The sequence below is a fragment of the Moschus berezovskii genome, chromosome 19, assembly GCF_049115385.1.
Source record: "Moschus berezovskii isolate FMDL1 chromosome 19, NW_MosBer_1.0, whole genome shotgun sequence".
NCBI classification, from domain to species: domain Eukaryota; kingdom Metazoa; phylum Chordata; class Mammalia; order Artiodactyla; family Moschidae; genus Moschus; species Moschus berezovskii.
In genome coordinates this window covers 6,517,771-6,539,806 of record NC_142478.1, presented here as the reverse complement: position 1 = coordinate 6,539,806, position 22,036 = coordinate 6,517,771, and the positions used below count along the sequence as shown (strand labels likewise).

General features: G+C 40.5%; 1 protein-coding gene across 1 annotated transcript in view; it reads left to right on the top strand.

The window, feature by feature from the left end:
* DCHS2 (dachsous cadherin-related 2) overlaps positions 1-22,036 on the top strand; it is a 326,960-nt gene that overhangs the window by 138,085 nt on the left and 166,839 nt on the right. The window contains exon 2 of the mRNA XM_055405366.2: positions 2,688-2,879. Coding sequence (XP_055261341.2) covers positions 2,688-2,879 — 192 coding nt within the window. The remainder of the gene's footprint in view (positions 1-2,687; positions 2,880-22,036) is intronic.

Here is a 22,036-nt window from a genome sequence, read left to right as displayed (position 1 = left end):
AAGACTGTGTCATCAGCTGAAAAAAATTAAAAGGGAAATAATATTGCCAATTTTAAAATGTTTCATCAGGTTCAGGGCAAGATAATTCTTTGTTGTAGGGGCTGTTCTTTCATGGTTTAGCAGCATCTCTGGCTTCAACTCCTGAGATGCCAGTAAAACTCTTTCCCCAGTTGTTAAAATCAAAACTGTCTCCAGACAATGCCAAATGTCCTCATGAGGGCAAACTTGTCCCTGAGTGAGATCCACTAGGCGAGGCTACAGAGATAACCCCCAAAATCACATTGCAGTTACATGTTCAAGATTGAATAGGATGAAGAGGCAGATTTATGAGAACTTGTGCTTATTGAGTGTGTTATTGGTATGGAATTTCATTTGGGAAACACAATAATTAAGGTTTAGTTTCTATTGTATATTGTACTGATGAAAGATAGACTATATTTTCAATATAGAGTTTAAATGAGAGCAGTAGGTCTACTAAAAATGTGGGTGATTAATTGTCTTCTTTTTACGTCCCTCCAAGAAGCCTGACAGAAATATGTAGAACTGCCAAAACAAAATCGGTAGTGGGATGACACTGTGGAGAATGCTTAGAGTATGACTTTCCACTTGCTTAACTTTTACTACACAGAGAGGCCCCTCGGTGACTTACATAATCTCACATGCATGTCTTCATATAGAGACCAAGTGGCATTTGAGGCCGAGACTGCATTCACCAAATGCCTGGGCAATCATCAACATTTCCCGGTCTCCTTCTGAGTTAGGTTGGGGCCATGTAACAAACTGTCCAGTGAAATGTGAGCTGAACCTAACTTATGGGCTGAGGAAGCTAAAAACCAGAGTGTGTCTTCCACTGTCTCCTCCCCTTTCATAGTGGCTTTGGGGTCCTCTCTAGAACTCTTCCTCTGAACCAAAGAAGAGCTGCTCCTTTCTTTCACTGTCTCTGTCCTCTACTGTCGTATTTTGGAATGTCTTTTAGCTGGACATTGGACTCTCTGGATTGACCTGCTTAATTCCTATGTTTCCAGTGGTCGTCACTCTATTTTTCTGTGTTTTGGAACTCAGTTGGGATTTGGCCGTGGGGAATAGAAGTTTCAGCTAAGACTCAAGAGCACAAGCATCGCTGTCAGTTGCCTTTCTTCATGTTAATGATACTCTGGTGAGAAAGCCACATGCTCATGAAGTAAACTTCACATGATGTTACACATAATCTAGCAACTTCTGTATGAATGAAGGTTAGGGGATTTGAGGAGTACTTTTCAGTAAATAAAGGGTAAAGTGATGAAATGACAAGGGGTGACACTTGAGAGGCAGGATTGCATGATTTTTAGTAGCGTGTAGTCTGGTGTTCAATTGCCTGAATTTGAATCCTAGTTTTGACCCTTTTTAGCTGTGTTCTGTGTCTATATGTGTGTGTGTATATATATATATATATATATATATATATATATAGTACGTGTTCTGTAACATATAGTTTTTATTCTTTTTTTCTTTCTCCTTCTCCTTTTGGTTGACCTTCCCCTCAAGCACTTCTTTTATTGTCAGTGCTATCTAGATGTTTGTTATCACTAGTTAATTGGGTTGCATATCAAAAGAATTATACCAAGCCTATGAGTGAAAGCATATTTTGAATTCTATTAATAGCCTGTTGTATTTCTAACTGTATACTCCAATGGTTAGTGTAAATAATTTAAGTGCTTTCATAATTTTAATTGCTTTCTCTCTTCTACAGGGCATATGATCACTGCTAGCATAAATGATACTCTGGTTAAAGAGAAAGGTACCCTTTCCTCTGGGCAGTTTCAGCTCCATGTCAGTGTACCTGTTGGCCAGCAGAACACAGGCTGGATTTCACGCCCATGCGCCCGCTGGGCAAGGCATCTCTATGTAATGTTCAGTCTGCGTGACTATTTGGGGCCCTGGTGGGGGCATTACCCCTGGAAGGAAATCTGTCCTAGGAAAGTCAAATCTCATGCTCCAAGGTGAATCCTCTTAACTGGATTCTATACTAGTAGTTGTGCCTGATTTTTTTGTCCTTGTTGCTGTGAAAGGGTGAAGGTAAGTGTTAAGCTCATCACTTGAAGGGTTTGAGAATGAGTGGGAATCCACAAGTTATCAGGTGGTGAACATCTAGTTTTAAACCCTTGAGATTGGATGAGATCATTTAGGCAGAGTGATTGGAATAAGAAGGCAAATGGACCAAGAAACTCAAACTTTGAGAGATCACATAAAAGTACAGGAATGAGCAAAGGAGACTGAAAATGAGACCTTAAAAAGGGAGGGAGAGAGTGAAGGTGCATTGTCACAGAACATAAGGGAAGAGAGAGAAAACCAAGCCTTCATTTTGGCCACCTGATGTGAAGAGCTGGCTCATTAGGAAAGACCCTGGTGCTGGGCAAGATTGAAGGTAGGAGGAGAAGGGGACGACAGAGGACAAGACAGTTGGATGGCATTGCTGACTAAATGGACATGAGTTTGAGCAAACTCCAGGAAATGGTGAAGCACAGGGAAGCCTGGCATGCTGTGGTCCATGGGGTCACAAAGGGTTGAACAAGACTGAGTGAAAAACAACACTTTGTGAACAGCTATTTGGACCACTTGGTTGTGCACATTAGGATGGTGATTTGCAGTCCACTGAAAGGTCATGCTGGCATCCCTCTTTCCTCACTGACCAACCTTCTGTCTCCTAGGTAAAAGCCTCCGATGCAGATGCAGGACTCTATGGCTTTGTTGAATACTTTCTTTATGCTGGATTCCAAAGCTACGAAGCACCTCAAGCATTCCAGATAGACCCACATGATGGGCACATCTGTGTTTCTCAAGACACTGACAGGGAAAGAGATCCAGCCACCTATGATCTCTTGGTGAAAGCTAAGGATGGGGTAAGTCTTTATCTGTGAAATTTTACACATACTCAAAAGTGAACCACTGTGTGTGAATTTGAGAGTACCAAGGATTAACAGACAACTGGCCAATCTTGTTTCATAAATCACTACCTCTTTCCTTTGCTGGAGTGTTTGGAAACAGATACCAGAAATATTATTTCATTTGTAAATAATTCAGTAATAGCTCTAATGAATAATGACTTTTAAAAACACAACTACACTACAGTCCATTAGCAGTAATTCTTTATCCAATATATATTCCATTTAAAATTTACTGGATTACAAAAAAAGATTACAAACTTTTAATAGTTGGCATGTTTTAATCAAGATCCAAATTAGTCCACAAATGAATTTGATTGCTATGTTCCTTAAATTTCAATCTTAACAATCAGCCCTCCACCTATTCCCCCTCACCTTTTCTCCTACAGTAGTTATTTTTGGAAAAAATCTGATCAATTGGCCTATAAAATTTCTATATTCTAAATAAGGTTGATTGCATCTTTGAGATTCATTTAGTTTTTTCTTTTATCACACTTTCTATAAAATGGCATTTTGAGCTAGAGACTGATGAATTTTGGCTTTATTCAGGTGGTGCTCTGTGCTTCTTATTGCATCAGCAGGTACATGCCATTATTTCACTAGGGGTTTCCGTGGGGCGAGTTTTGAAATCTGTTATTTTTTGCATTTATTATCTGAAATTCTTCAGTTAAAAAAAATGTTCTCTCATCAACTATTTGATTGGCCTAAAGTATAATTCTTCAAGAAAGGCAGGATAATGCTTGATTATTTCACTTTATTTTACCAGTTTTTTAAATAATGAGTCGATACATTTACTATCTTCAAACATTACTGATGACTTTTTTCTTACTTTGATTACAAATTCTTGATTTTTTTTTTTTTTTGTATATTTGATGTGTTTCATTCATTGCCCTGGTAAAGAATCCACCAGCAATGCAGGAGAGCCCAGTTCAATTTCTGGGTTGGGAAGATCCCCTGGAGAAGGGATAGGCTACCCACTCCAGTATTATTGGGCTTCTCTGGTGACTCAGACAGTAAGGAACCTGCCTGCAAGGCAGGAGACCTGGTTTCAATCCCTGGGTTGGGAAGATCCAGGAGGAAGATCTTCTGGAGGAAGTCATGACAACCCACTCCAGTATTCTAGCCTGGAGAATCCCCATGGACAGAGGTACCTGGTGGGCTACAGTCCTCGGGGTCACAAAGAGTTGGACATGACTGAGTGGCTGAAGCACAGCACAGTACGTACATTGCTGACTTGGTCCTTTCTAATGTCCATGTTAATTGACCATCGTCTGAGCCACCAGGGAAACCCTAAGATCTATAGGGGCACCTTTGATTTGGCTCTTATGTCTTTTCCAGGTAAACTTTTAAACTAACATATAAAGAACATACAGAAGATCACACAAATCATTAACTGCACAGCTCAACGGATTTTTTGCAAAATGAAAGCATGTGCATAGAAGCCCCTCTTTTGGCCCCTTACTGTGACTATCCCTCCTGCCCTTTAAGGATAATCTCTATTGATTTCTACCACCAAACATTACCTGCTTTTAAGCTTTCAGTGAATGATTTCATACAGTATGTGTTTTTATTGTTTCTTTTACAGGATATTATTTGTAAACATCACTCATGCGATTGTATGTAGTAGTAGTTCATTCATTCTCATTGGTTTATAGTATTCTTTTATGTGAATTTACAATAATTTTTATCTGTTTTGTAATTGATGGAATCCATTTTAGGCTATGGCAGGTGGGATTTCTATTCACTGTTATACATGTAATTTATTAAACAAATGCAAGCATTTGTATTGGGCATATATTTATTATGGAATTACTACATCATCACAAAATCAAACAACTTTTCAAAATAGTTTTACCAATTGATACTCCCACCAATTTCATTTGTTCCATATCCTCCCCAACACTTGATATTTAGTGTCATTTTAGTGATAGCAGTTCTGTACCTGCATGGTGGTGTGTCACATTGGGGTGTGTATTTCCTTGATAACTAATGAATTAATATATTTAATTTTCATTTACAACTTTATAAATGAAATTTTTATTTATTATTCATATATTTATTGGCTATTTCTATGGTTTTGTGAAGTGTCTAATTCTTTACCCATTTTCTCTTGTACTGTTGACTTCTTTTGTTATTGATTTGTATGAATTCTTTACATTTCTGGCATGCAAACCTTTTGTTAGATACATTCATGCATCTATTTTCTCCAATTCTGTGACTTGCCTCTTTTTTTCCTTAATGGAGTTTTTTGAGGAATAATAATTCTTAATTCCAATATAACTCAGTTTATCCATTTGTTTCCCTTTACAGCCAATACTTTTTCTGTCCCTTTAAGAAGTATTTGCTCACATTAGGGACATTAAGAACTTCCCTGGTGGCCCAGACTGTAAAGAATCTGCTTGCAATGCAAGAAACTCAAGTTCAGTCCCTGGGTCAGGAAGATAGCCTGAGGGAGGACATAGCTGCCCACTCCAGGTATTCTTGCTGGAGAATACCTCTGAAAGAGGAGAGTGGCGGACTGTGGTCCGTAGGATCCCAAAGGGTTGGGCACGACTGAAGTGACTTAGCACAGTGCACAGGGACATTAAGATACTTTCTTTCAAAGATTTAATTGTTTTAACTTTTGCACTTATTATTTCAGTCTTGTGGGAGGAAATTTCGTATTTTCCCAGTGTGGATATTCACTTGACCCCGCACCATTTGCTGAAGTGGTCAGTCTCTCCTCACTGTGTGCAGTGTCACTTCTGTCATATATTATGTGATTATATATGTGTCTACTTCTGGACACCCTATGTTTTTTACTTATTTGTCTACCTTTGTACTAGCTATATATTCTCTTGATTATTTAGCTTTATAATATGTCATGATATCATGTATTTTTTTATCTTTGTCCATGTTCAATATTGCTTTGGTTGTCCCTTTTCCATTACAGTGCAGCAAAGATAGCCTTCTATATGCATTATTCTGTGCATTCTTTTTACATAGTCTGTTTTAGAGACTTTCCCAATTTTTTTTTAATCTGCTTTATACCCACTTATGTAGATCAGTACTGCTAATACCTTTCTGGTCTAATTTTTGAAATTAGTGGGAGAAGCTATCTACATAAGACATGAATTGATGGAACAAATGAGTCAAAATATATTTATTACAAGTATTTTCATCATAGGGGATTGAATGCAGAAGTAGGAAGTCAAGAGATACCTGGAGTAACAGGCAAGTTTGGCCTTGGAGTACAAAATGAAGCAGGACAAAGGCTAACAGAGTTTTGTCAAGAGAGCACCCTAGTCAGAGCAAACACCCCCTTCAACAACACAAAAGATGACTCTACACATAGACATCATATGGTCAATACTGAAATCAGACTGATTACATTCTGTGCAGCCCAAGATGGAGAAGCTCTATACAGTCAGCAAAAATAATACTTGGTGCTGACTGTGGTCCAGATCATGAGCTCCTTATTACAAAATTCAGGCTTAAATTGAAGAAAGTAGGGGAAACCATTAGGCCATTCAGATATGACCTAAATCAAATCCCTTATTATTATACAGTGGTATAATAGATTCATGGTATTAGATCTGGTAGACAGAGTGCCTGAAAAACTATGGATGGAGGTTCGTAACATTGTACAGGAGGCAGTGACCAAAACCATCCCCCCCAAAAAAAAGTAATGCGAGAAGGCAAAGTTGTTGTCTGAGAAGTCTTTATGAATTGTTGACAAAAGAAGAAAGGCTAAAGGCAAGGAAGAAAGGGAAAGATATACCCAAGTGAATGCAGAGTTACAGAGAACAGCAAGGAGAGATTAGAAAGCCTTCTTAACTGAACCAATGCAAAGAAATAGAGGAAAAGAAGAGAATGGGAAAGACTAGAAATCTCTTCAAGAAATTTGGGGATATCAAGGCAAAATTTCATCAAATAGATGGGGAAAAAGTGGCAACAGTGGCAGATTTATTTTCTTGAGCTCCAAAGTCACCATGTATGGTGACTGCAGCCATGAAATTAAAAGACACTTACTCCGTGGAAAGAAAGCCTGATAAACCCAGACAGCATATTAAAAAGCAGAGACATCACTTTGCTGACAAAGTCATGTAGTCAAAGCTATGGTTTGCCCAGTAGACATGTATGAATGTGAGAGTTAAACCATAGAGAAGGGTGTGTGCCAAAGAATTGATGCTTTTGAATTGTGGTGCTAGAGGAGAAGACTCTTCAGAGTCCCTTGGAATGCGAAGAGATCAAACTAGTCAAGCCTAAAGGAAACTAACCCTGGGTGTTCATTGGAAGGACTGTTGCTGAAGCTGAAGCTCCAGAACTTTGGCCACCTGCTGTGAAGAGCCGACTCATTGGAAAAGTCCTGATGCTGGGAAAGATTGAAAGCAATAGGATAAGGGGGCGGCAGAAGATGAGATGGTTAGATAGCATCACTGGTTCAATGGACATGAACTTGGGCAAACTCCAGGAGATAGTAAGGGACAGGGAGACCTGATGTGCTGCAGTCCATGGGGTTCCAAATAGTCCAACATGACTTAGTGACTGAACAACAAACAACAACATTCATGTAGAAACTAGCTTGAAGGAATGTCATTTAACTCAAAAAAGTACCATGGTTTATTTGTTTAGATTTTACCAACCTCTGTATATGTAGTTTCAGGAATGTTTTGCTTCTATGTTAGGAAAGCAGTGGGAAACTAAAACAATAGTGGACAGAGGAGTTTAGGTTAATTTAAGTCTATGTGATTATTTAAATCTCAGTATATGCATATAGAAATATTTACCCAAGCCTTCAGAAGTATATTATTAGTAGATTTGGTAACAGTTGTAAAAGGCATCCTAGGATTAAATAACCAGTTTAAATCCAATGCTGCAGTAGTTGAACATCTGTTTCTAATTAGTTGGTTATCTTAATAGAAATAAGATCACTTGATGCCAGAAATTTTTTACTGCCAAAAAAGAGTGCATCAGTTTGGAAAATTGGCAGTAGAATAAAAAGAAAAAATCAATCTAGATATTTAATTTAAACCTCCTGGCCTATTTCTTTCTGCTTTCATATTGAACCCTACTCTACACACTTACTCTATGAAGAATGCTTCAACCCTCTCAGCTCACCAATCTCTACTGCAGCATTCAAGTTCCTCTTTAACCACACCATCCCTCCATAAAGCTTTCCCAGACTGAACAAAAGAGATGCTTCCTTTCTCCAGCTATAAAAGCTATTTGATTGTCAGGATAACTAAGAAAGCATGTAAGACCGTGTAGCAGCTTTTTCTAGTTTTTAGAAATCAAAGAAGAGACATTCTTCAAGTTCAAGATAGCCACAGTCTATATGTTTGTGTTCCCCTCAAATTCGTATTTTGAAATCCTAAAACCCAAGGTGATATTAAGAGATGGAGCCTTTGGGAGGTGATTAGGTCATGGAGGTGGAGCCCTCATGAATGGAATTAGTGCCCTTGTGAAAGAAGCCCCAGAGAGCTCCTCAGCATCTCTGTTGTCTGAAGACACAGCAAGAAGTCTTGGGATTCACCAGAAACTAGCCATGTTTGCACCATAATCGTAGGCTTCTAGCCTCCAGAACTGTAAGAAATAAAGTTCTATTGTTTATAAGCCATCCCTCTATGGCATTTTGTTATAGACAATGGCATATGTGAGTATTCTGTACAATGTTGTATGTATAGGATATTCCTCTATAAAAACTCTTTGTTTTGTAGATGGAAAACGCTCCAACACAGTCCAACACACTCTTGCTTTGTTGGGATAGAAACATCCTTCCTGTGGGGACTTCATCCTCTTGTTGAGGTGACATCCTAAGCCCAGCTCTGTTATAGATGGCACCTGGTCTGCACCCTTCCTGGCTTAATATAGATTTTATTATTCATATATGAGTAAGGAGATGGCCGCCATTGAAAACAGTTTATTATACTCACAGATCCCAAGGGAGGGGCATGCCACATTATAAGAGGGAGTATACATAGTGTATGCACAATGGAGAGCACTGGGGTCAGTCAGGAAGCAGAGGAAAGAGGAAAACTTTGGGTAAGGGTCTTTGTTGTGGTTTCAGAGGGAAGGAATGGGAGAGGCAGAATAAGCAGGCTAAAGATTGGCTATATTGAATAGTTTCAGTAGCCTGGGGCATAAAGGCTGTCTCTAGTTACTTGGTACCTGGCTAGGGGGTGATTAGGACTGTTGATTATGGGCTGATTAGGGCAGGTGATGAGGCTTCCCAGGTAGCCTAGTGATAAAGAATCCGTCTGCCAATGCAGGAGTTAGCAGGGCAGGTGATAATAGGGTGATCAGCCCAGAGTGTAGAGAGCCAGTACAGGAGGTGGTTGAGAGTGTTGTTTACATTGGAAAGGCACACTTGCCTGATCCTGGCAGTCCTTCCAGGACAATCAAGGCCCCAGATGTCAAAACATCAGGATATAGAAAAAGAAGATGCAGCCATTGCAGTCTTTTCCCAGAAAGGACGTCAAAGGGCTGATAAGAACCCTCGTAGGTATCAGAATACACAACATCTTTGCAGCTACCTTGTCTTGCTCCAATTTCTTGGAAGTAATCCAAAGTTATGGAGGGAATCCACTACTCAGTTGAACTTCTGACCCACTGTAGCATCTTAAATGATCAGAGGAAGTTTTTGTCAGCGTTTTCTTCTCCTTCGTGTCCAGTCCCAGGCTCCCCAGCGAGATTCACTCAGTATTGCTCAGTCCTGGGCAGAGGCGCCCTCCTGCCCGCTTTCCTCTCTGTTGTCATCATCTTCCTCATCTTGACTTCTTCCTTCTGAGTCTGTAACTCATCCCCCTTCTCTTCCAAGTCTACTTCAGATGCTCCTCGTTTTTGGATCCATCTCTGCCGTCTTCCATTCTTCCATCTTGTGCAGACCACGGAAGTACAAGTCTGAGGGTGAAGTGGCAGTCACCTGCTTCAAACAAGCCCCATAAACCTAGAGCAGCCCATGCTTCAGGACCAGCATGATGTGGAAGCGAGGACTTGGCTCCATCAGAGGCCACTGGCTTCTTCTGAACTCTCTCCCTCCTTCCTGTTGCCTGGGACAGAGGGCACTTGTTCAGTGGTGATCATGATCTCATCCTCTGCATCCACAACTTTCAGCCCCTTCCGGGGCTCCTGGATGATGCTTCCCTACTTCCCTACTTGTTATCACGTTACTGTTTCACTTTTTAAAAATTAAATTTGTTACAATTTTGCTTCTGTTTTGTTTTGGGTTTTTGATCGTAAGACATGGGGCATTGTAGCTCTCTGACCAAGGATCAACACCATGCCCCCTGCACTGAAAGATGAAGTTTTAACCACTGGACCTCCAGAGACATCCCTGGGTTTCACGTTCTTTTTTTTCTGCCTCACTTACATTTTTTCTCCTCTCACCCAGATCCCTTCAGCAGTCCCACAAATCAGTGGTTCATCCAATGTCATTGAAGCACAGGTCATCAAAGCAGATACCCGTCAGGCTCTCTTCCTCTTCCTCACCACAGACACCCCAACACCCAAGGAGCAGTGACTGATAATTCAGGCCACACCTGTCTAAACACTGACTATTGGAATGAATGAGCTCTTTTCCTCAAGGGGAAATCCAGGTCTGTACCCATTTGTCTGTTCTTCTTTCCTCAGACTTCCTTGGATTTTATTTGAATGCAGGATGTGTTGGCCCCCCTTGTTGAAGTCTTCCAGTAGCCTCCACAGATGATCACCATCCCCTGGGGGGTGATGGACAGTTGGCAGCCTGGCCTGGGTGTGGCCCCATTCCCTCATGGCAACAGCTTCCTCGTGTGAACGTGCCCGGGTTAAAGGCATGTGTGTCATTGTCTCAGATGTCTCTTGTACTGTTGTGGAAGCCACCAAGAAGAGTTAGCTGTGTCTTCCAGGCTCCCATCTGATATTTCCTTTACTTAAAGGACCTCCTGACTTGCTCCCAGGTCTTGATTGCCAAATGCAGGACCCAGAGATCTGTGTGGTGAATAGGGTCATTTCATCTTTCTTGGGATAAGCAGAGAACAATACATTCAACACTGCTGAGTGGGGGATCATGGTATTTCTACTGTATGAGTCTTTCTAGCATCTAGCACCTAAAAATGGGCTATCAGAGCCTCAGAATCTCCTCCTTCCTCAGCACCTGGACACCTTCTTCTCCATCTTGGTGGCCGTTTTCTCATTCTTGTCCATCACATGTGTCTGCAGTGGCAGGGGACCCCTGAAGGAGCTGCACACTTAAGCTGCCTGGAAGCAGGTCCTCTTGGGGGCAGACCTGCTGCTATATTTTTAAAGACAAATTTTAGAAGAGTCTTCCCTCACCCCCAAAGCATAGCCTTTTAAGAGCTTCCTAATTTCTCCTTGTTTGGACTTAAAACTGCCTCCAATTTTCCTTGTGTTTGTCTCAGAATATATACGAGCAAGCAGCGTGTGTGTGTGTGTCTGTGTGTGTGTGTGCGCACGCTGCGGTGTGAAGTATTTACTCCGCTGTCAGTGTAATCTTCGTCAGTTTCTTCTGAGATGAACTGTGCATATCTATAGGGTAAAGTCTGCATCTGTCATCATCACTCTGCCATATCTGCTCACAGCACAAGTTATTAAAACAGTTGGTAAAGATGAAGATATTAAGGTTGATAATGACTTGGTAGACTATCCCATAAAAACAATCCATCTTGGATCTGAAGAATTAATAAACTCAGGCAAGATATTTTCATCTAAGATGTTGGATTCTGGGCAATAATAATTTATTTAAAACAATGAACTGCACCTTGCCAAAGGCCTTTAACTGTACAGAATTACCTTGGTAATCTGTAGTTTTTCCTCTGATCCTTTCTCTTTCTGATATATATCCTGAAAGCTCTTCGGAAGAAATTGCTGACAACCCTTTTGCCTGTTGTTGCTGCTGCTGCTGCTGCTGCTGCTAAGTCACTTCAGTCGTGTCCGACTCTGTGTGACCCCATAGATGGCAGCCCACCAGGCTCCCCCATCCCTGGGATTCTCCAGGCAAGAACACTGGAGTGGGTTGCCATTTCCTTCTCCAATGTGTGAAAGTGAAAAGTGAAAGTGAAGTCGCTCAGCCGTGTCCGACCCTTAGCGACCCCACGGACTGCAGCCCACCAAGCTCCTCCATCCATGGGGTTTTCTAGGCAAGAGTACTGGAGTGGCTTGCCATTGCCTTCTCCGGCCTGTTGTTGCTAAGAGATATCTATTCATCAGTAGAAGACTTTTTCTTATACCTGGATGTTCTGGGCTTCTTCTCTGTCTATCCCTATGGTGACTGTCACTATTTTTAAACTCAGTCACTTCTTATATTCTCCCTGCAGTACTTCTGAAATAGGCCATTCTTTCTGCAACAGTTGTGGCTATTTACCTCATACACAGCAGTCAGGAGGATGCTATAAAATTACGCAATGAAAATAAGTAACTGGATTACACTACAAGTCAAGTGATTTTTCACAGTAATTGAATTATTCCATATTTATATCTAACTCCTGTTTCCTTTTCCCACTCACTGTTAGCAAATGAATGTTTCTTTTTTGCTATGTATGTTTATTAATATTCTATCTCTATTTTTTTGACATCTCAAATTCTGTAGCTGAAATATGTGTCTGAGATAAAGCTATTTCAACTCTATCTCACCACTCCAGGCTTAGGGGATGGTTGTCTCAGACTAGCAATACAGAAAGTAAATTGACTTAGCTCTTCACCATTATATATATTCCTGATAAACATTGGCTATTGAAGTTGTACTACAGACTTTGTGTGCAAAGCAAATAAATCTCTAGAAGCAAACTTGCTGAGTAAAAGGGCATGCTCATTTTTCCCCCTTTTCCCTCAGCTCTATTGACATGCAATTAATAAATTGAAATCATATATATTTAGAGTATACAGCATGGTGTTTTTGGTTATATGTATACATTGTGAAATGATGGCCTCAATTATGATAATTAACAGATCCGTCATCAAACATAGTGAGTGGTGAGAACCCTTAAGATAGACTCTCAGCAAGTTTCAAGTATACTATACAATAGAGTATTATTAACTATAATCATCATGCCGTGCATTAGGTCTCCAGAATTCATTCATTCTGCATGACTGAAACTCTGGACACACTCTAACAGATTGCATTATCTCATTTTCCAAGTGTTTATTCTTATCATATATTTCATTGATCACCACCTCTTCCCAACTTCAGGAATAAACCACTGCTCAGTTGCCCACATTTTCTAGCTCAGTTGACTGAATCATATCTCAAAATGCTTGTCTGCCATTGTTTAATGCAGTACCAGGATTAATCTCAAAATGTCTTAAATACCAATTTACCTCATTCTTATCTCTAGGAGTTTAAGCCTCCCAGCCGTCCATCATCTGTCTTCTCATCCCCATGCTGTTCTGTTCTCCCTTTAGCTCAGACCAGCCTCCTACTCACCCTCTGTTCACCCTTTAACTCAGACCAATCTTGAACCACACGCTCTGGGACTCCTGGCCCGTCATTTAGCAAATTCCTTTATGCTCTCAGTCTGATCTCTGACAGCTCCTTCCTCTTCTTGCTCTGGTCAAAACAGACATCTCTCAAAGATACTGACTCCTCCCTGCTCCCTCAGAGAAGCTATATTCCACTAATCACAAGCCAGGGTTAAGGTGCTGAGGCAGGTGCCCTCCTGTCGTCCATTGCAGCATCCAAATCATCCCTATACCTTTCATTCTCCAAAACCAAATCTTTTTGACATTTACGTTGTCAGACTATGCCGCGGACACTGCTGCTGCTTTCATGTTCCAAACCCTTTGTCATCAAGGACCTTTGCATCCTACTCAGTTTTCCTCTCTACTGTTGTCCCCTCCTGGAAACTTTGCTGTCCATTTTTTTTGAACAATCCGACCCCTCAAACCTCTTGGTTGCTTGACTTTCTGGTTTCCAACCTCTGACACCTTGATTTCCAGCATGAAGTATTCTGATAGACGTTCTAATCTTTCTCTTCACTCACATAGCATCTCCATACCCATAGATAACTCTTCTCCTGTTCAGATCACTAGTTTAAAGTCACTCATAATTCAGTTCAGTTCAGTCGCTCAGTCGTGTCCGACTCTCCGCGACCCCATGAATCACAGCATGCCAAATTCCCTTTAATTCTGTTACTCCATAGAACTTTCCAGGTAAAACCCCAGCCCTATATCAACCTGACTCTGCCTTTTCTGTACTTGCCTAGGCAGCTGAACATGGAGAAAAATAACATATGTGCTTGAGAGAGACTTTGCCTTTCTGCCAGCTATCAGCTCACATCTGTTGCCCTCTTTCCTGTTAGCATAGTACAGATTTCCCTGTTTGCATCAAAAGCAAGTCCCTCTGCTGATCAGGCTCCCAATCGTTCCAGCTGTCTTAAGGATTTCACTTCTATAAAAGACGCTTGCTCCTTGGAAGGAAAGTTATGACCAACCTTGATAGTATATTAAAAAGCAGAGACATTACTTTGCCAACAAAGGTCCGTCTAGTCAAGGCTATGGTTTTTCCCGTGGTCATGTATGGATGTGAGAGTTGGACTGTGAAGAAAGCTGATCGCCGAAGAATCGATGCTTTTGAAATGTGGTGTTGGAGAAGACTCTTGAAAGTCCCTTATACTGCAAGGAGATCCAACCAGTCCATTCTAAAGGAGATCAATCCTGGGTGTTCATTGGAAGGACTGATGCTAAAGCTGAAACTGCAATACTTTGGCCACCTCATGCGACGAGTTGACTCACTGGAAAAGACTCTGATGCTGGGAAAGGTTGGGGGCGGGAGGAGAAGGGGACGATGGAGGATGAGATGGCTGGATGGCATCACCGACTCTGTGGACATGAGTTTGAGTGTACTCCGGGAGTTGGTGATGGACAGGGAGGCCTGGCGTGCTGTGATTCATGGGGTCGCGGAGAGTCGGACACGACTGAGCGACTGAACTGAACTGAACTGAACTGAATGATTTTCTCAAATTAAATTGAATGTCTCCTGTAATATTCTACTATTCAGGAGCCCCGGAGGGAAACACAGAGTATGGGGAGTAGATAATAGCCAAAACAGACAAACAGCAGAAATTTTCTGTATCCATTGATGATCCTAGACAACCCTCCTGTCCCCAGTGTTGTATGCTTTCAAGTCTGGTTCTTTCCCCAAATACTCCCAACTTTCACAGCACTTCTTGTGAGAATTGAGATTCAGGTAGATTGGTTAAGAGTCTCTTATCATAATTTTCAAACTTAAATGATTAAAATTATATCAAAGTGAATCACAATTTATTGGTGGAAAGAGAAAGGATAAGACAAAGTTAAAAATTAAAATTAAATATACATAGGATTTATGGGGTGTATCAGTTACCTATTGCTGTGTAACAAGTTATTCCCACATTTAGCTCCTAAATTCCCACATTTAGCTGAGATAAAGCTATTTCAACTGTGTGTCACGTCTCCAGGCTAGAACATTGTCTCAGACTAGCAATATGGGAAGGAAATTGACTTAGCCCTTCACTATTATATATGTTCATGATAAATGTTGTCTATTGAAGTTGTACTGCAGGTTAAATAATACACATTTAATATGTCATGCAAGGAGATCCAACCAGTCCATTCTAAGGGAGATCAATCCTGGATGTTCATTGGAGGGACTGATGCTGAAGCTGAAACTGCAATACTTTGGCCACCTCATGCGACGTGTTGACTCACTGGAAAAGACTCTGATGCTAGGAAAGATTGGGGGCGGGAGGAGAAGGGGATGACGGAGGATGAGATGGCTGGATGGCATCACCGACTCTGTGGACATGAGTTTGAGTGTACTCCGGGAGTTGTTGATGGACAGCGAGGCCTGGCGTGCTGTGATTCATGGGGTCGCAGAGAGTCGGACACGACTGAGTGACTGAACTGAACTGAACTGAATACGTCATGCAGTTTCTAAGGACCAGAAATTTGGAAGCAACTTATTTGGGTGGTTCTGGGCAGAGTCTCTCCGAGGTTGCATGATCAGGGCAGTCTTGAGGAGCTAGACAGAAGTTTAGTTTCGGAGGATTGGGAGATGAACACTTAATGAGATAGAGAAAATGAGCCTAGATGAGCTTTCCCCACCTACGTTCTATGGCATTCTTGCCTCCTGAGATGCTCCTTCCACTGAGAGTTCTGTGATGAATAAGAGTGGAAAACACATTTGCACTTACCCCACCCTGTAGAAACACGCTTCTGGAAGGTTCTGTGAGAAATCCAGGGTCAGAGAATATATTTGACTTGGTTAATTCACCATTTTCATAACTTTTTGACTAAGGAACCTCTTTGTTTATTTCAAAGATGCACCTTTTTATTGCCACCTCAGGTATCTTTTTCTCAAACCTAGATTTGATCATGTCCCTTCATTCATGACGGCAATAGTGTCCCAAGTGGGGGTTTAGGAGGAAAACGTGACAACTTTGAATTTCATCCTTATAAACCTTCTGTGGTGTTTTTAATATAAATAATACAGACAGTAAATGAATACACAATTTATTAGTAAATATATATGTATTCAAGGTGTGCACACCACACTTTTTACTGAATCTACAGATGTGCAGAATAAAATCTATCCTCCTTAGCATTTAAATCAAGCTCCATGAATCTGTCCATCAAGGTTTTTCTTTAGATTTTTTCCCATTTTCTCCCTCTCCCTCCAAGACATGCATCCTGAAATGTGACAGAGAGTTTTTAAAAATGTTGTTATATTTTATAGGATGTTATTTTCACTTGAACTATCTGTTTTTTAATCCTATTTTTTTTTAACTTTTAAGAATTTGTTTGAACAAAACTTGATTCAAATGAGGCAGCATTCAGCCGGAAGTAGCTGGGAATACTCCACGGACAGGAGCAAGGGACGGACTTTTATGGAAAAGGTGCTTAAGGAGAGCAAGAAAGTGATTAGATTGGCAGTAGTGACTGGATGCTGATTTGGAATCTGAAAAAAGACTGCCCTTGAACCCCTTTGGGAGGGACCATAGTGAGTCCTCCTCACTCCCCAGATGTTTGGGGACCACGTCTCCCAATTAAAAAGGGCTTCTCGAGTCTAAGGACTGCAGGCCCACTGGGTTGAAAGAGCCTTTTTGTTTGTGAGGACCTGTCTCAAGGGTCCCGAGGCTTCCCTCCATTCCATGCTCACAGTGCATCTGCATCTGAGTAACAAAGATCCCTAGTCTTTTATCTGTAGATCTGAAAGCTCTCAAGATGGAAATATTTAAAAGCTCACTTGATGAGAAACATGACTCAAACTCAAATGAGGCTAGTTTTAAAAATTTATTTATTTTTTAATTGAAGGGTAATTGCTTTACAGAATTTAGCTGTTTTCTGTCAAACCTCAACATGAATCAGCCATAGGTATACATATATACCTTCCCTTTTGAACCTCCCTCCCATCTCCCTCCCCACCCCACCCCTCCAGATTGATAGAGTCCCTGTTTGAGTTTCCTGAGACATACAGCAATTTCCCATTGGCTATTGACTCTACTTATGGTAATGTAAGTTTCCATGTTACTCTCTCTACTTATGGTAATGTAAGTTTCCATGTTACTCTCTCTATACATCTCACCCTCTCCTCCCTCTCCCATGTTCATAAGTCTATTCTCTATGTCTGTTTCTCCATTGCTGCCCTGCAAATAAATTCTTCAGTATTGTTTTTCTAGATTCCATATATATGTGTTAATATATGATATTTATCTTTCTTTTTCTAACTTACTTCACTGTGTATAATAGGGTCGAGGTTCATCCACCTCATTAGAACTGACTCAAATGAGTTCCTTTTTATGGCTAATATTCCATTGTGTATATGTACCACAACTTCTTTATCCATTCGCCTGTCGATGGACATCTAGGTTGCTTCCATGTTCTAACAGCTGTTGTAAATAGTGCCACAATGAACAATGGGATGCATGTGTCTCTTTCCTCAGGGTGTATGCCTAGGAGTGGAATTGCTGTGTCTTATGGTGGTTTTATTCCTAGTTTTTAAAGGAATCTCCATATTGTCTTTCATAGTGACGGTATCAATTTACATTCTCACCAACAGTGCAGAAGTGTTCCCTTTTCTCCACACCCTCTCCAGCATTTATTGTTTGTAGACTTTTTCATGATGGCCATTCTGACCAGTGTAAGGGGATATCTCATTGTAGTTTTGATTTGCATTTCTCTAATAATGAGTGATGTTGAGCATCTTTTCCTGTGTTTGTTAGCCATGTGTATGTCTTCTTTGGAGAAATGTCTGTTTAGGTCTTTTTCCCACCTTTGGATTGGGTTGTTTGTTTTTCTGGTATTGAGTTGTATGAGCTGCTTATATATTTTGGAAATTAATCCTTTGTCAGTTGTTTCAGTTGCTATTATTTCCTCCCATTCTGAGGGTTTTCTTTTCATCTTGCTTATAGTTACCTTTGCTTTAAGCTTTTAAGTTTGATCAAATCCCACTTGTTTATTTTTGTTTTTTCCCCATTACTTAAGGAGGTGAGTAGAGAATCTTGCTTTGATTTATATCATTGAGTGTTCTGCCTATGTTTTCCTCAAAGAGCTTTATAGTTTCTGGTCTTACATTTAGGTGTTTAATCCATTTTGAGTTTATCTTGTATATGATGTTAGGAAGTGTTCTAATTTCATTCTTTCACATGTAGCTGTCCAGTTTTCCCAGTACCATTTATTGAAGAGGCTGTCTTTGCCCCATTGTATATTCTTGCCTCCATTGTCAAGAATAATTTTCCCATAGGTGCATGGGTTTATTTCTGGGCTTTCTATCTTGTTCCATTGGCCTATATATCTGTTTTTGTGCCAGTACCACACTGGCTTGATGAATGTAGCTTTGTAGTATAATCTGAAGTCAGGAAGGTTGATTTCTCCAGCTCCACTCTTCTTTCTCAAGACTGCTTTGGCTATTTGGGGTCTTTTATGTTTCCATATGAATTGTGAAATTTTTTGTTCTAGTTCTGTGAAAAATGCCATTGGTAATAGATTGCATTTGATAGTATAGTCATTTTCACTTGGTTGGTTCTTCCTACCCAGGAACATGGAATATCTCTCCATCTGTTTATGTAATCTTTGACTTCTTTCATCAATCTTATAATTTTCTGTGTAGAGGTCCTTAGTCTCCTTAGTAGTAGTAGTAGTAGTGTTAGTCGCTCAGTCGTATCCAGCTCTTTGCGATCCCAGACTGTAACCTGCCAGGCACCTCTGTCCATTGGGTTCTCTAGGCAAGAATACTGGAGTAGAGTGCCATTCCCTTCTTCAGAGGATCTTCCTGACCTAGGGATCTAACCCGGGTCTCCTGCGTTGCAGGCAGATTCTTTACCATTTGAGCTACTGGGAAGACCCTTTTGTCTCCTGCAGTTCAGTTCAGTCACTCAGTCGTGTCCGACTCTTTGCGACCCCATGAATCACAGCACGCCAGGCCTCCCTGTCCATCACCAACTCCTGGAGTTCACTCAAACTCATGTCCATCGAGTCAGTGATGCCATCCAGCCATCTCATTCTCTGTCGTCCCCATCTCCTACCACCCCCAATCCCTCCTAGCATCAGACTTTTTTCCAATGAGTCAACTCATTGCATGAGGTAGCCAAAATATTGGAGTTTCAGCTTTAGCATCAGTCCTTCCAATGAACACCCAGGATTGATATCCTTTAGAATGGACTGGTTGGATCTCCTAGCAGTCCAAGGGACTCTCAAGAGTTTTCTCCAGCACCACAGTTCGAAAGCATCAATTCTTCGGCGATCAGCTTTCTTCACAGTCCAACTCTCACATCCATACATGACCACTGGAAAAACCATAGCCTTGACTAGATGGACCTTGGTTGGCAAAGTAATGTCTCTGCTTTTTAATATGCTATCTAGGTTGGTCATAACTTTCCTTCCAAGAAGTAAGCATCTTTTAATTTCATGGCTGCAATCAGCATCTGCAGTGATTTTGGAGCCCCCAAAAATAAGGACTGACATTGTTTCCACTGTTTCCCCATCTATTTCCCATGAAGTGATGGGACCAGATGCCATGATCTTTGTTTTCTGAATGTTGAGCTTCAAGCCAACCTTTTCACTCTCCTCTTTCACTTTCATCAAGAGGCTTTTTAGTTCCTCTTCACTTTCTGCCATAAGGGTGGTGTCATCTGCATATCTGAGGTTATTTGTCTCCTTAGGTAAGTTTATTCCTAGATATTTTATTCTTTTTATTGCAGTGGTGAATGGGATTGATTCCTTAATTTCTCTTTCTGATTTTTCATTGTTAATATATAGAAATGCAAGTGATTTCTGTATATTGATTTTGTATCCTGCAACTTTGCCAAATTCACTGATTAGCTCTAGTAATTTTCTAATCGTATCTTTAGGGTTTTCTATGTACAGTATCATGTCATCTACAAACAGTGAAAGCTTTACTTCTTTTCCAATCTGGATTCCTTTTATTTCTTTTTCTTCTCTGATTGCTATAGTTAAGACTTCCAAAACTATGGTGAATAAGAGTGATGAAATTGGACACCCTTGTCTTGTTCCAGATCTTAGGGGGAATGCTTTCAGTTTTTCACCATTGAGAATAATGTTTACTGTAGGCTTATCATATATGGCCTTTACTATGTGGAGGTAGGTTCCTTCTATGCCCATTTTTTGAAGAGTTTTAATAATAAAAGGGTGCTGAATTTTGTCAAAGGATTTTTCTGCATCTATTGAGATTGTTAATATGGTGTATCACATTGATTGATATTCATATATTGAAGAATCCTTGCATCCTTAGAACAAGCCCAACTTGATCATGGTATATGGGCTTTTTGATATGTTGCTGCATTCTGTTTCCTAAAATTTTGCTGAAGATTTTTGCATCTATGTTCATCAGTGATATTGGCCTATAGTTTTATTTTTTTGTGTTGTCTTTGTCTGGTTTTGGTATCAGGATGATGGTGGCCTCATAGAATGAGTTTGGAAGTGTTTCTTTGTCTGAAATTTTTTGAAAGAGTTTTTAGAAGGATAGGCATTAACTCTTCTCTAAATGTTTAATAGAATTCTCCTGTGAAGCCATCTGGTCCCGGGCTTCTGTTTTCTGGGAGATTTTTGATCACAGCTTCCATTTCAATGCTGGTAATTTGGTTGTTCATAATCTCTATTTCTTCCTGGTTCAGTCTTGGACAATTGAATTTTTCTAAGAGTCTGTACATTTCTTCCAGGTTATCCAATTTATTGCCATATAGTTGTTCAGAATCAGTTCAGTTCAGTTGCTCAGTTGTGTCCAACTCTTTGCGACCCCATGAATCACAGCACGCCAGGCCTCCCTGTCCATCACCAACTCCTGGAGTTCACTCAAACTCATGTCCATCGAGTCGGTGATGCCATCCAGCCATCTCATTCTCTGTCGTCCCCGTCTCCTACCACCCCCAATCCCTCCTAGTATCAGACTCTTTTCCAATGAGTCAATTCGTTGCATGAGGTGGCCAAAGTATTGGAGTTTCAGCTTTAGCATCAGTCCTTCCAATGAACACCCAGGATTGATCTCCTTTAGAATGGACTGGTTGGATCTCCTAGCAGTCCAAGGGACTCTCAAGAGTTTTCTCCAGCACCACAGTTCAAAAGCATCAATTCTTCGGCGATCAGCTTTCTTCACAGTCCAACTCTCACATCCATACATGACCACGGGAAAAACCATAGCCTTGACTAGACGGACCATGGTTGGCAAAGTAATGTCTCTGCTTTTGAATATGCTATCTAGGTTGGTCATAACTTTCCTTCCAAGGAGTAAGCGTCTTTTAATTTCATGGCTGCAATCAGCATCCGCAGTGATTTTGGAGTCCAAAAAAATAAACTCTAACACTGTTTCCACTATTTTTTCATCTATTTCTCATGAAGTGATGGGACCAGATGCCATGATCTTCGTTTTCTGAATGTTGAGCTTCAAGCTGACCTTTTCACTCTCCTCTTTCACTTTTCAGTTGTTCAGAATAGTCGCTTATAATCCTTTGCATTTCTGCATTGTCTGTTGTAACCTTTCCTTTTTCATTTCTAATTTTGTTGATTTGATTCTTCTTTCTTTCTTGATGAGTGTAGCTAAGTGTTTGTAAATTTTGTTTATCTTCTCAAAGAACCAGCTTTTAGTTTTATTAATCTTTACTATTGTTTCTCTCTCTTTTTTTCATTTATTTCTGCTCCAATCTTCGTGA